This window comes from Dryobates pubescens, chromosome 5 (genome assembly GCF_014839835.1).
Source record: "Dryobates pubescens isolate bDryPub1 chromosome 5, bDryPub1.pri, whole genome shotgun sequence".
Lineage (NCBI taxonomy): Eukaryota > Metazoa > Chordata > Aves > Piciformes > Picidae > Dryobates > Dryobates pubescens.
The window spans coordinates 19,935,880-19,951,763 of NC_071616.1; the positions used below are offsets into that span (position 1 = coordinate 19,935,880).

The 15,884-nt window shown below is 38.1% G+C and overlaps 1 protein-coding gene across 2 annotated transcripts in view; it reads right to left on the minus strand.

The window, feature by feature from the left end:
• The window catches only part of PPP2R5E (protein phosphatase 2 regulatory subunit B'epsilon), a 70,646-nt gene that overhangs the window by 27,284 nt on the left and 27,478 nt on the right, over positions 1-15,884 (minus strand). For both annotated transcript variants that reach the window (XM_054161732.1, XM_054161731.1), the window contains exon 3: positions 761-957. In XM_054161732.1, coding sequence (XP_054017707.1) covers positions 761-957 — 197 coding nt within the window. The remainder of the gene's footprint in view (positions 1-760; positions 958-15,884) is intronic.

A 15,884-nucleotide genomic window follows, 5' to 3' on the forward strand; every position in this document is an offset into this window, starting at 1 on the left:
GGAAACCAGCATTATATCTCTACTTCACTAACTGCCTTCTAAGATAGGTAACAGATTATAAGGGTTCTGCATGGTAGTACAGAGTAAACATTTTAAAGCAGTGGTTGATTTAGCCAACTGCAGTGAACATTCCTCACCAAACAGTCAGTAACTTGCACTGTTTCCACTTTTACACTGGAAACAGTATTATTTGAAAATTTATATACACAAGGCTTTATTTTTGTGCAGTTCTGCTCACCCTAGTGGCAGCTTCTATGAATCCACATAATACAACCAGGAAATTTTCACACTGATTCTGGGCAACTTTTTTAACATTAATTATTTAAAAATCATTATCCATGCACACTTTAAGCTATCTCTGCCTAAAGTACACACTCTAGAGCTTGGATAAAGTTCAAAGAAAGGTAAGAAAGTTGCAAAAATTATTGTATTATTTATACTGGGGAGGAGAGGAAGGGTAGGTGGGTGGAAATGTGAGGAACTCTGATTTTATGGCTTCTAGCTTTCTCCATTAGGAAACAATCCAGATTTCCTTTCATACACTTGTGACACTATAATAACCATCATCTACATGACTTTAATTAAGAATATATAAAAATTAATATTTTTGTCTTTGGAGAATTATCCCCAAGTGATGTCTAGTAGAAAATACAACCAAAGGCCTCATTTAATCCACCTACTCCAGGGTTCAATTTCGCCCACAATGCGTAACTGGAATTGCAAGTGGATTTAAAGAGACCATGAGAAAGAAGGAACTCACCATTCTAACTACTTCAGGGTAAGTCTGCTCTGTCAAACAGCCTCTGCTTATTGTAATGTAGTCCACCAGTTCATTAAGAGTGGAGCGCTTGTATTCTTTCATTTTAAGGTCTGAAAGCGTGTCCATGAAGTCAAATATGACACAGCACTGTTGAAGTTTCTTTAGGAACAGTTCAGGCTGCTCTGAAGATGGAACGTCTATGAAACAAGAAAGGAAATCTTTGTGAGTCTGGCATCTTATTATACAAAACAGGATTTCTTTTTGAAGATCAGTTTCAAAGGAAAGCAGCATTCATACAAATTTTTGTCAAACAGAGCTCAGATTAACAAATGCACCCCTTGTAGGAACTTTATTACTATTGTGTGATTGAGATCTTGAACAATATATTGCAGAAATAATTTAATCATTATGCATTATTAAGAAAATTAAGTTCCCAGCAAAGTCCAGGCTTAAGTGCAGAACACAAACACAACAGCATTCAAGACTTAACTCCAGCATATATCACTATTTTCATCAGTGTGACATTCACCACTGTTAACTTGCACTGCAAAGAACGATGAAAGAGCTGTCAAACAAATCAAACTTGATTAATTTATAATTCTACACTCTATCATTTATAACTCTAGACAAATACTCATGAATACATATATGAATACACAGCAAGACTATAATTCTGTAAACAGTTTCTCAGATTCAATCATCCCCACGTTGACACTTCCCATAGCAAAATCAATTTTACTGGAACACAGTGAGAATTTTTTGATGTACTATGAATATACAACATGCATTAACAGAAAAATCTTCACACAAGATAATAGCATGTGCTTGACCAACAAAGGAGGCAGAATGTCCTGCTTAATATTTTGCTTTCTTACTTCCCAGCAGATAAGAGACCTAACAATAAAACAAACTCCAAATTCTCAGTGTTTTGTTAGTTTAGCAACTGTACCAAGAGTACACAAAGATTGGTTTACCTGATGCTTACATATGGAAGAGGGTACTAATAGGCAGAAAGTTGCTGTAATGAAGTATGCCCCCAGAGTAGAGGGCACTTCACTTGCTTTGATCTACCTTTTTTGTTTTTTAAAGGCACAGAATTCAATGAATGACCAGTACAGCATGTAAAAGAAAAAATTTCCTAATTAAAAAAAAACAAAACACCCAAACAAAAAAAAAGAATTAAAATCTACTTTTTTATTGGTTAACACATGGACATACTAGTAAAAGACAACCCAAGATGGAACTTGAAGACACAAAAATATGTCAAAAGTTAAGGAATATTTCATGAACACTGGAAGCTGTTTGTAGTTGTGTAATAGTTTTAAGGATAAAAGTACCATGAACCTGTTTTAATTAAAACCACACTCACAACTGTTACTAGTTTCAAGTTCAACAGACCTATGAGACGTTACAAGGTCATAGCAGAAAGCTACATTGCTTTGAAAAGTACTGACAGGACCCCAAGGCACTTCACCTCACCTGCCTGCAGTGCTTAATCACTAAGGAGAACAAATATGGATAGCAGTACAAAGATGTTACAGGCCTCCTGAGCTGACATGGTAAAGCACAATAGTTCACTCAACCTGCTTCCACTTACAGCACTGTGGCAATAGCAGGGTTCAATAGGTTAGCAAAGTGCATCCTGCATAGAATAACCAAGATCTTGGCAAATTTCTATTGACCATATGAGGCAGCACACAGCAATCTCAAAGGGTACGTTCTAGGACAGCTTTATCCAAAGGAAATCAAAGATGAGGGAAAAGTAATATAGTTATGACAGCTCCTATCACCCTAATTGTTCACCCCATGTTCCCACAGGCTATATTCATCTGTATCAGAAAAGATGCGGGAAACATGGTCCTGCAGAGCTCCAACAAGAAAAGCTATATGGGAGAAGAGCCCCCCACTAAAGCCCTCTAGCAAAACCACAGTCAATGCCAGCTGGCTCCAAGACAGATCCGCTGCTGGCCAAGGTGAAGTTCAAGCCCAGCAGCAATGGTGATAGTATGTCTGAGATAACATATTTAAGAAGGGCAGCTACAGCCAAAGACAGCAGTGAGAATACATGAGAAACAGCTCTGCAGACACGAAGCTCAGTGAAGGAAAAGGGGGAGGAGGTGCTCCAGGTACCAGAGCAGAGATTCCCCTGCTGCCTGTGGTGTAGATCCTGATGAGGCAGGCTATCCATTCCCCTGCACCCCATGAAGGTTAATAGTGGAACACCCACCTGCAGCTTGTGGAGGACCCCATGCCAGAGCAGGTGGATGACCAAAGGAGGTTGTGACCTCATGGAAAGCTTGTGCTGGAGCAGGCTGTGGACCCACGAAGAGAGGAGCCCATATTGGAGGGGCTGTGGCAGGACTTGTGACATCCACATGGTACCATGAGGTATCCATGTTGGAGCAGTCTGTTCCTGAAGGACTGAATCCCACAGAAGGAACCCACAATGGAGCAGCTCATGAAGAACTGCAGCCTATGTGAAGGACTCAAGTTGGAGAAGTTCATGGAAGACTGTCTCCCATGGGAGAGACACCATGCTGGAGCAGGGGAAGAGTGTGAGGAGTCCTCCCCCAAAGAGAAAAGAGCAGCAGAAACAACCTGTGATGCACTGACCACAACCATTTTTCTCTCCCCTGTCCAGCTAAGGGAGTGAGAGGGGCTTTGGTGGGCACCTGGCATCCAGCTAAGGTTGAGCCAACATATACTTATGCTATCTACCATCCCACATAGAGCTTGAAAACACTGAAGTGGTATCAGTAAAATCTATGACATTCTATGAACATAATGTGGTTTTGGTTGCATTGTTCTACATGCTCTGCATACATTTTCATTGACTGACAAGGATATCCTAGTCAATGAAAAACATGAGCTGAAATCAACTGGGTATCCATTAAAATAAAATTCAGCCCAAGTAATAACCAGGCTCAAATGACTAGGTAGGGTTGGTATTGAAAAAAAACATTATAGACAATTGCTAAAGCATTAAAGATTTTTTCCCCTCCCATTAAGTAGTTGGAGGTGTGGGAACAAACCAAAAAATATAATTAAACTCTTCTCAAGAAAAACCACTCTAGAACACTAGAGTGATTTTTCATGCCAGCTGTACTACATCATGGTCTGCCAGCTTTCATGCCAGCTGTACTACATCAGTAAGTCATGCAAACTACAGAGGCAGACTAAAAAAAAAACAGCAAAGAACACCACCACAAAACAACCACAAAACAAACCACACCACCTACCACACTACAAACAACCAACCCAATCAAAAAACCAACAACACATAAATAAACAAAAAACCTTGAAGTATCCACAAAATAAAATCACAAACCCCAAGTGTTCTGGTCATATCTGTTTTCCCCCATTGAGCATTAAGTTCTAATCCACACTACAAAAATAAAATTGCAGTAAGTTTCATACAGTAATATTTCTTCTTGTTCTTTGGGGTACCTTTGGAACACCTAATGCCTAGGATTTTATTACTTGGAAACAAAAAAACATAGGGAAGTAAATTCGAGGGAGTTCTAATACACATAGCATAAGCAAAGGGCAGCAGAAATCCATAAAACCAGTACTGCAGCCTTCCCACAGGCACAATGCTATTAATTGGTATCAGGTTTGGATTTTTTTTGTAGTGGACTGGGGGGTGTTGTTTTGGGGTCAGGGTCTTTTTGTGTTTTCTTTAATCCTTTAACATCTCTTTCAAACTGTGCAAACCTTACCAAACAGTCTATAATGGATTTCCCAACCCAGACTCACACCACTAGTTGGAGGAAGGAAGGCACTGACTGGTACTTGGGGTACTTGCCTACTGAGCCCCACAGCAGAACTCAATCCTTTAATTCAATAACTTGAAATGAAACATGTAGCTCATTACAGTTGTTCATATTTAAGTGATGAAAAACAGCAAACCATTTCCTTCTCAGCAGACAGATGCTTAGAAGTTTTAATTAAATTTGCAACATTTTGCTCTTCTGCTAACACACAGCCAAGTATTTAGGCCCCTAAATTTAACAACTTTCAATATTACCATTCAGTCCATTTTCAGTTGGGAAAACTAAAAATCAAGCAACTGCTCTATTAAATCAATGCAAATACCTAGAATACTTTAATAATCTACAAAATAAAATCAAACTGACACCACTAAGTGATACGTGATTTGTATCTAATGCACAGGAGAGTATACATTTATTAAAAATCAAAATTTAAAGAAAGACCAACTTCTACCTGGGCTTGACTGTGAGAGCTCTCCTGATTTACAGAAGGTCTTTGCTACAAGTTATTTTTCAAGTTTGCCAGTTTTGTCTTTAACCATTTACAACTGCACAGAGCTTTTGACATCCACAGATTTAAAGGGAAATTAGCAGAATGAAAGTAGATACTAACACATCCAAGCAATAATCAAGACAGAATCAGAGCTTTTAACAAAATTAAGTGTTTTATAAAGTTATCAGAAAAGTTGACAGAAAGTACTGTAATTTTATTTCAGGCACAGATCAGTAATTGTTACTGCAAAGGCTGAAATACTAATTCTAAAATGGCCAAGGCAATTCAGTTTCTCCCTTAATGAACTTTAATCTGAATCCAACCAGCCCATCCTTACCAGTCATCTCTGCAGTCTCTGCCTCCTGTATCCATTTGTCAAATAAAGACACAACAATCTGCAAGCACACTTTTACTGAAAGTCTCTAACAGACATTTTAAATAAAAAAGTTTATACTGCATTCATATTTAATTAATTCACAAGTAACTGATTTTGTATCAATGTAAAAACAAAAACTGCATGAGACCAGCAAAATTGCATCCAAGAGATGAGCTATGGTTCTCCTCTCAGCAGAATCCAAGAGTGAGATACCAAACACCTGGATCAGTTCTCTGATCGTCTTCAGCCTGTAGTTTTGCCCTGAGGAGTATAATGCCAGGAAATTAATATGAGGGCAGGGATTTTGTTGCTTAAACCAGCACACAAACTGTAAGGAAAAGTCACAGGATTGCAAACAGAACACAGCATAGGGCCTAGAATTATAGGGGGGGAGAAGGGTATGGATTACATACAAAACATTAAGCAAAAGTAGGCTTTGCTCACACTGTAGACATGGAACTTAAGGACATAACAAGAGGACACAGTCTCAAGCTGCGCCAGGGGAAGTTTAGGCTTGAGGTGAGGAGAAAGTTCTTCAGAGAGAGAGTTGTTAGCCATTGGAATGGGCTGCCCAGGGAGGTGGTGGAGTCACTGTCCCTGGAAGTGTTCAAGAGGGGATTGGACGTGGCACTTGGTGCCATGGCTTAGTAGTCATGAGGTGTTGGGTGACAGGTTGGACTTGATGATCTTTTAGGTCTTTTCCAACCTTATTGATTCTATGATTCTATGACATGGTTTAATGGCCATAGTGGTGTTAGGTTGATGGTTGGACTCAATCATCTTGGAGATATTTTCCAACTAAAATAATTCTATGATTCTATTCTATACACTAGCCTGCCTGCACATATGTACTACCAGAACACATCCTAATAGTTATTCTGAAGGCATTTTGATTTTAATTGTTTCTTCCAGTATATACACTACTGTTATTAAATGGATTGAAGATGACATTTATAGAACTAGTACTGGCTTCTTTTATGATAGTAAAAGCAAACACATTAATCATGAAAAAATAAAAACGTGTACTAAAAACCAATGTCCAGAATGGACAATAGATCAACAACCTTAAGAACTTCCTTATAATTTCTCAACATCTGAGAACTCTGTATTCACTCACCTCCACCCACTGAGACTGTTTCCTGTATTCTTTCACTACCAACTCAATGGCAAAATAATTCCCCAATTTTTTCTTCAATTTCCTTATCTTCAGGATATTGAATAAAAACATGACTATTATTTTTCTAGTTATTTAAAAGCTCCTTGGGTTTAAAAGGTTTGGGGTTTCTTTTAAAATAGTATTATAAATCAAACCAACCACTTCTGCTTTGGCGTCACTTATCAAGCCACCAACTTAACCACTACTGAAAGCAAGGACCTATCCGCACAAAGTAGGTAGTTGTGCATAAATCTCTATGTCTACATCTATCCACCCTGGGTTATTATGAAGATTTTCTTTTGTAAGAAGACAACTTTCCAGTTTTTATTCATATAAAACCAGCACATCTCAGTTTGAAAGCCTTTTGGTCTTCTTTGAGAAGTACATTTCAAGGGAAGGTTTAGCAACGCCCTGCTCAAAGCTTTTGCTAATGCAAAGTCCTGTTACACATACCCCAGTACACAATGGGATCACATTTCTACAAGGCACTTTTCACAGCAGAATATTGGTCTTGAGATGCCAAGAAGTACAAATGTTTGCCCTCTCTTTATTACACACACTTCTTGAGAAAAGTAATCGCTATCCTGATTGCATTCATTTAATTTTCTTGACTGGATGTCAATATTATGAACGTTTTGTGAAGTCAGTAATCACTCATTTATAATAGGTGGCTTTTTCAAAGCTGTTTTCCCAACTCATTCTCTATACTTGGTAATTATACAGGCAGGGCAGCAGTTAGGCATTGTGTTCCAAACGTGCAGTCTAACCAGTACCAACATCATTCACACAGCAATAAATACAGTGGGACAAACTCAAGCTGACTTTCATGAGTGAAGCCACACAAAAAGAAAAGTACAATACCATCATACTGTTTGCAGCACATTCAAAAGGCATGACTGGAAACTTAACAGAGGACATACTCCACTGCTTTTCCCGGTAATCAGCATCTCTTCAGATAATCAGCCACAAAACTGAGAATTATTTGCCTGACCAAAAATTTCTCCTTTGATTAAACTGAACGAGTTCTCAAGTGGGAGTCCCCTGAGCAGTTCTGCAGAGATCCTGGATACTGCAAATCCCTCTACTGCTTGCCAATGCTCCTCAAGCATTTCACTGAGGTTTTCAACAAACATAGTTTACTTGCACAAGTAGTATGAAAGCAGTGTGGATTTGTGATTCGAGTGCACATGGAGTAGCATTACAAGCAACAGGAGATACCTCTTAAAACACACACACACACATCTACCCATACCACTCAACCCAGAGCCACAGCAGTCAAGGTTTCAATGAAAGGATTCCTTTAGGAAACACTTCGTCAGTCTGCGACCAACATTTGGTCACCCTACCACTAACCGTGCCAATGTTGTCTGTGTTATGAACATCTTTTAACTTGAGAGTGGAACAAAACCGTAACCTTGACTGTCAAAGCTACTGATGAGCCATAACAAAACACTATTACATCCATACTCGATGCAAAAAGACTGTATTATCAATGCAAATTAGCAACAATGATGTGTCACTCTGAAGTGAACAGAGAGCTTCCAGGGTGACACAGGCTTTAAAATTTGGGTGCTCTTACTCATCACTAGCATAACATGATGAATCCATTATGAAACAGTTAAACATCTCAGGTAACAAGAAGCAATCAAGGAAATACATAGGGCATATTCAGAACTGATGAGTAACTAAGAGAAGACAAGATTGCCATGGTTATTAGGGTACACAGATCACTGTTCTAGGTCTCTCAAAAATAAGAGACTGGGTAGCATACAGTATTCCTCACACTAGTACTAATAGTCAGCACTTAGTAACTGTGTAATTTCATAATCAAGCAGTAACACTTTCTTCCTTAGGTAAGTGAACAGTGCTTTTCAACCCCTTCTCATTAGGTCTTCAGTGAATGGCAGGAGTTTAAAGTAATTGAGTAATCCAAAGTAGTCAAAGTTTACTTCTCTATCTAGAAGTACATTCAAGCCAAAAATAATTCAGGTCAAAGAAGACAGCAAAGAAGGTATGAAAAAAAGTATTCAAATGACACAAATTTTAGAGAAAAATTTTCTGGGAGAAAAGCAAGTCAGTGTGTGTAGCAAGAAAACTCAGGAGACGCAGAAGAATGGGAGTACAGTTGTATTATGAGAAAGGGAAAGAATGGGAAGCCAAAGGTGGCACAGCAAGAACACAAAAGGGTATTAAAAGACCAAACAAGAATGAGATTGATCATGAACAGGAGATTTGGAAAAGACAGGGAAAAAATTGTTTAGGGAATAGGCAGCACAATAAAAGCAGCAGAACATTTTAAAAGGACTGAAAGCAGAGTTCAAAGTGTTTAAGCAAAACAGGAATGCTGAGTCAATGGTTGGGGACTAGATTTGACTAAGCAGTTACATTATCTGGAGGTGCCTGACACTCTGGAGCATCTTTAACATATCTCATTTTGTTATTTATGGTGAGTTGGAACAGACATCACATTAACTTATTTTTTTTTTTTAATCACAGGATTTGTAGGTTGCTTTCTTTCCACACCTTCTTTTTACCAGCATATCAAAAACAACGGTTGCCAATTTTTATCTTCTTTTGAAAGGAAGCAAAAAGCCTGTCAAAAATACACATAAATGTTATTTTCATTTCCTAAATTGAATACATGGCACAAAATCCCTTAATAAGACAAAAAATAGTTTGCTGAAACAGTGAGAATTATTGTGGCAAATTTTTCCTGGACTGACTGAAGTTTCTTTTATACTGGCTCAGAACATTTATGTTAGTTGTTTTAACTAGGTTATGACTGAATTGCACTTTCAAAGTACAAGCTAACCTTGCTTCAGAAGAGTCAAAGTCACTAGGTTTGCTGAACAGTCACCAGAAAGAGCTGCTGCCTGAAGTTGTCCTGCTACTTGGGAATACCAAGATGAGCTAGTGGAGAAACTATCAGGATACTTTTGCCACATACCTTCATACCTTCTTTCTTTCTTTTCAAAGTCTTCTCCAAAGGCAAGAGGTGTTTTGTTTTTAAAAAGGGGGTGGATTATAAACATTCTTTTTTTCAGAAATTGTGTGCCTTGTACATTTATAGTATTTGTAGGCAAGTTGTTTTGTTTTTTGAGGTTTCATGGTGTTTTTTTTTTTTTTTATAGGCCTGATAATTTAGCTGAGGTGTGTAAGAAATCCAACCCAACACTGTGACTAAAACCTGGTGTAGGCTTGGAGCTCCCAGAGCAGTGTTAGAACATTCTTAGGCTAATAATCAAAATATCCACAACCATAAAGATCTCTGAACTTTAACACTGTCTTCTGTTACAAACAAGACTACATGAAAATTCTTTGCCCTTGGCTTTTTTGAGCCTCTGGGATTAGTATTTACAGAAGCATCACTCCTTATACACTTGCTTAACTCTAGCTGCTAATGCTTCCAAGTGACAAACCTTCCACTGGTTCCTTTATGCTGTTACCAGGAGGAGCAGTACACCAGACTTACAACTCAGGTCTTTCTTTAGACACTTGAATAGCAAAAGCTACAAGCAGAGCAAATGCAAATCCAAAATAAACTGAACTTACCGACTTACTTGGCTCCTCTATGTTAAAACATATGATGAAGACCAGAGAGATGAACACCATATAAACAAAGTCATCTCGTTTTCCAAGTGATTTCTCAGATTACAAATGTAGAGGATAGCTACACAATAGTAACTTAGTGCTCCACTGGATCATGCAACTGCTGTCTTCCTCTCCTTTAAATTCACCAACTCCTTCAGGCTATTTTTTCAACCTTTTTTTCATTGCTTAGCTAGTCTCTAGGACCCTCCCACCCTTCATCCATTCCTAAGTTCTTAGCAGAGCAATGGAATTCCAAATGTCAATAGAGACACAAATCTCAGCTCATTATCTCAATTTTGTCATGCTATGCTTAGATCACTTTTATCTTGTACTTCATTGCTGTTAATTTTAGAAAGAATGATGGATTACACCTCAGCTTCAACTTTATCTTGCTACATTGTGTGCTCTTTTCTATATTTTTTTGGCACAGGAAATTAATGGCAAATAATGAGAAAACAGCAAGACTAGCAATTTATAATGAACATCTCATGGCTTACAGGTTCCTTGGAGGCGGTGGGGGAAATTAAAAAAATCTAAGACCCAGAGAAAGTTTTACAAGTTCCAAGCTACAATGACCTTCTGACCTAAGACTAAAGAATCCTTAAGGGGATTACTGTCTTCCTTTTGATAAGATTCTTATCAGATCACCTTTTTTTCCCCCTAGATGTCTCCATAATGACCATTAAATATAAGAACACTAACGTTACAGCAATCTTACAGTTACCTTCCATTCTAACTGCGGTCACAAGGCAGCTCAGGATTTGCAGTGAAATTTGATTGGTGCATTAAGCACATAAGGAAATCATGATAAAATCGTGTATTTGTGCATGCTTCCTGTAAGAGTGCAAAAAAAAAATGTACCTCACTTAGTAAGTGCTCTGAAACTGCCATCTGCTGAAATAAAAATATGCAATACTTGTTCTGCTCAAACTATAGAGTTGCTCTACGAAATGTATTCAGAAACACTTAGACACTTGCAAAAAAACTGAACCAAGAACACAGCAAACCCAGAACATCACTGTCATCCAAACAGGCTGTGAATAAATGCCAGGATTGCTGCTCTGTTTGATACTGACCCACTAATTTATCCCAGAAGTCACAGGAGCACTTCATTCTCCAGTGAAAAAAAGTAATTAAGTGAGAGCTATTCTACATACACAACCCACTGCCTAAGAGCTCAGGCTTCTATTTTAAAATATTTACATTAATTAACTTAAATAAGACACACACACATAAAATATATATTTCTATAACCCTATTTATACATTTACAAGAGTTTAATTGAACTCTGAAAACATAACTTCCATTCTCTTCTCATTTGGTAGCATAAATTTAATCAAGAACATACTCTACACTGATTTACCCTAACATTCTCCCAACACTTTCCAGTAGTGCTCTAGGCAATTCAACTGTCCATGATGTGTTTGCTCTCTCATTCTCTCCACAGAGGGAACAATGTGTGTAATGCCATAAGAATTGTACGGGACTGAACAAGTTTTAAGATGCTGTGGTCGTGTAAGAAAGAGACTTTAGATTTAATAATGTATCTCAAAGTTATGACAGGACGATGTGGAAATAAGCTGAGAGTTTACTCTAATGTCCCAAAACAGACCCCTCTGAAAGTTCAAGTTTTCACACACGCTTCCTCTTTACTGCAGAAGCTCCATTATGACAGAACAGAATTATTGCATTTGGCCTTCACTCTTCATTTAGTCTTCTAATACTAGTTTCAGCCCACTGAGATCCTTTCAGATGATAATCAACACCTCAAGCTGGATTCAATGCTATGCCAAAACGAGCCAAGCTGCAGAGCAAGATGCATCTGCAGCAGCACATCCCTCAGGAATACCAGCCATAGCATTCATTGCTCATCGGTGTTTCCTTCCTAAGCACAAGAACTTAACCCCTACTGCATTCCAGCAGAGCCATGAAGAAACACAGGAAAACCTGATCTATACACTGGGATAACATCTTCTGGCCAACTTATAAACTAGAAAGTACTACTCAAAAGATGCTGCATTAGGACTTTGAATCCACCAGCATTCCACAAGGCTTATTTGTTAAGAAAGGAGGTTAACACATCATTTGCCCCTTGAAGATATTTTTCTTACACAAGACTTTCTGGTGCTTAGGCTGAAACAGCTGCCCTGAGATATGGTCATCTGTAAGGCTCAGACTATGTTATTCAATACCTCATGACAGTAACTCAATTAGTCAAGCTGTTAGTCAAGGGAACACCCTTTTTCATATTGTCAAGCCCAGTAGATCTGTCTAAATAACATATCAAAAGCAAAATAAAATAAAGCAGGTTTATTTATTACTGTACAGCATTCCCACATTCCCTGGTGCTCAGAAATTTATCTCCATTCTAGAACAACCTCTTGATCTTCACATTACTCAAAATCTGAACAATTCACTAGTAAAGGAATAAAACATGACATTTATATAATACTCCACTATAACCTGTGAAGTTAGTCTGTGTTACGCTGGATACTTTATGTCATTTGTCATGATACATGCCTGTGTAGAAATACCAGCTATCCTTTTAAAAAATAGGATCTCCTCCATCACAGAATGTTCACTGTTCTGTTATACCTAAAGTGGGTATTTTTGTTAAAACTTGGAAATCTGACTGACATCAAGCACTAGGCCACTTTTCTCTTTTAAACAGCAACTTTTGGTTTGCTGCTTGAATCCTAAATGGGGTAGCCATTTTATCTCCACAACACAAAGTTCTAGAGATCTCATTTCTCAGTATTTGTTACAGTCTAAGGAACAACCCTTTCCATAGCCTTGCATTATCATAATGTGTGTGAATGTTTTTTCATATTATCTTTACCTCTGAACTCTCCCATGAAGAAAGAGGGCAAAGAACAAAAACAAAAAAAAAAAAGCAGTTTTATTTTGGCAGAACATATTTACCTGCATGCATGTATATTAACCATAGAGGTGTTTGTCCCTCAGAGATGCCTTCTGCTACCGCATGGACAAATCTATCTGATTATCTCTAGGCCCTGGCACCTGAAGTGAATTGTAATAGAGATTATCTAGCCTCTTTGCAATGTCATAATCAGCCTACATCCGTGTATTACCTTTAAAAATAAATATTTGAATCATTACAAATAAGGAGTTTTGTATTAACTTCTTCAGATTCATAAGCAAGCTCAACAAAGCTGAAAAGCCACAAAGACAAGGTTAAATACTAACTAGACATAACAGTTTAGGCATTAATAGGCATTAAACATAATCAAAACCTTTCCTCTATGGTTACCAAACAATATTCTTCATCAACTGCTACTCTCTCTATTTCTTCCAAACTACTCACTAGTTGAGGTGCTTCTTTACTGAAGATGATAAACTGAAATTAGATCATCAACAATACTTATCCTCAGCTGTTCTATGGCTGGCAACTTCCTCTTCAGTTGACACCCTGGCCAACCTGAGTCAACAGGAGCATTATGTTGATTCATTAGAATTGCAATTAGACCTCTGCTCTAATTGGCAGAAAGTTCATTTCTTACAAATCAAAAAAGAGCAAGCTCATCAATTATGTATTCCACTAAAAGAAAAACCCCAGCAAGAGAAGAGTGTGTTTTGCAGGTTAACATAAACATAAGTCTGAAAGTTCCTCTTTGTGAGGCAATGCAAATACACCATGGGGGAATTCACACACCTTACTTTTAAAAGTCATTTTTATAGAGTCTTTGCAAGTACAGACCACTGATCAAGAAAGCACATGTAGTACAGCAGCTTGCCCATACTTTTTAGGAAGTAGCAGGCTCACTATTAGATCACCAGGGAGAACTCAACTTGCACACTTTTGTGCATTTAAGAATAACACTTCAGGTGCATCCTTTTCTTTAATAATATTAATGTATTATTAAATGACAAGTAGAGCACATCATTTAAATTAAAGTGAGTATTTTAAGTAATTACTTCCAGGAGACCAAAGTTTATGAAGAGAAGGCAGGCAGCATTCTACATTCTCTTTACATGCAGGCTGTATCAGCAAGCACATATACAGATGGCCCTTTCCCAATCCAATAGTTAACATGCAGTCAAAGTAGGTCAGTGAAGAACAAAAGAGTTTGAAACTATACTAATCCTGTTACTTCAGTTTGCCAAGAAATGACAAAGGAGGGATGTGGAAACTGTTGTGGTCACAGGATGAAGTTGTAACTGTGAAGGCTAGAATGCAAAATACAGTCCCATGCTACCAAGTTCTCCTCCATGTACCTGGCATGTTACATAGGTACTTGCTCTCAGACTCCAGCAGCAGTCAACTAATGATGTTCAAGCAAGGCAACTGAACCAGCACTTCTGCGTGCTTTATTCCTTCCTCTGGCAGAGGCATTAAGTATCAATCTTTAACTTAAGACCTAACAATCTAGGGAGCTTTACACCCACTCCTCTGGTTCCTGTCATTTTCAGAGGATGTTAGAGCTTGTTTCATTTTAATATCAATGCCAGCATTATCTCTCTTGTCAGAATGGAGTGAAGAGCTCAGCTCAAGCATTCCTTCAGCAGCAGAGGCCCTTCAGTTTGAGGGCCCAATTTGGTATTGCTTCTTGACATTTCCCTGGGCTGTTCCTACCTTTGCCTGTCCATGGAGTTTCTCACAATCATGCCTGTAATACTCCTTTCTGAAGCTTGCCTCTTTGTCTTCTTTCTCTGTCTGCAGCTGAAGTCCTTCTCCAAAACAGCCCCCACCTTCTCCAAATGCCATCTATTTTTACCTAGGCGCTGCTGTCTCATTCTGGATGCTGCTAATTGGCCCCTTAGTCACAACTGGAAAAGTAACCTAGTTGAGTAACTCTTTCTGAGCATTGAGGAATATGTATGTCTCATACTTGCATTAATTCAGATGAGGAAGCTTCCACTAAACTTGTTCCCATGCAAGATGAAGCCCAGAGTTTAATTCAAATCAACCAAAATCTAGCCTCTAAGATTCTCACTCACACACATTTTTGAAGCAATGACCTTCCCACACCAGAGTTTTATGTATTTTAAGTTCTAACAGCTGTAAGAAAGCACCACGTAAAATAGGAGCTAACTGTAGCACCAGAGATCAACTGTATTCTACCCATTCACTAGTTTTGGGGTTGGTTTTCCACACACCATTACTTAGACTAATCTGCAAATTTGAGAGGATCTACTCAAAAGAAAGAACAGAAACCCCATGTACAGTTAGATTTTCAAAGAGTGAAACAAGTGAGGACAATACACACATAGAAGCAACCCATTCTGAATCAGATGGCTTTCCACCTTTCCTACATACATGACATCAACCAACCAGCTTCACAGCTACAAAATGATGTTTCAGACAACTCAGCAAGTCCTGCTTGCTTTTTAAATCACTTCAGCAATGAAAATTGAAGTTGAAGCCTTTTGGCATTTCCTCCCAATTGTTCTACTTCTGTGTAGTTATCAACCAAATTGGTACAAACAGGAAAAACAAACCATGAGACAGAGACTAGTCTGGGAGCTTTTACTAGGAAAACACTGGGAAAAGTAAATAAAAAATTATCTAAATTCATTCTAAATTACTCAGTCATTGCAATGTTTTATTATTTCACTAGAAAGGCAAATTTAAATACTGAGTATTTAAAAGCCATCACTTCGGAAATATAGAATAAAAATGAGAAAAATACCATTTTATTAAGAGACTTTGACTCATTTTTACTAAGGAAGACTGCAATAGTTTAGTAACATAAGGAATCCCTTCTAGAAATTCTGAG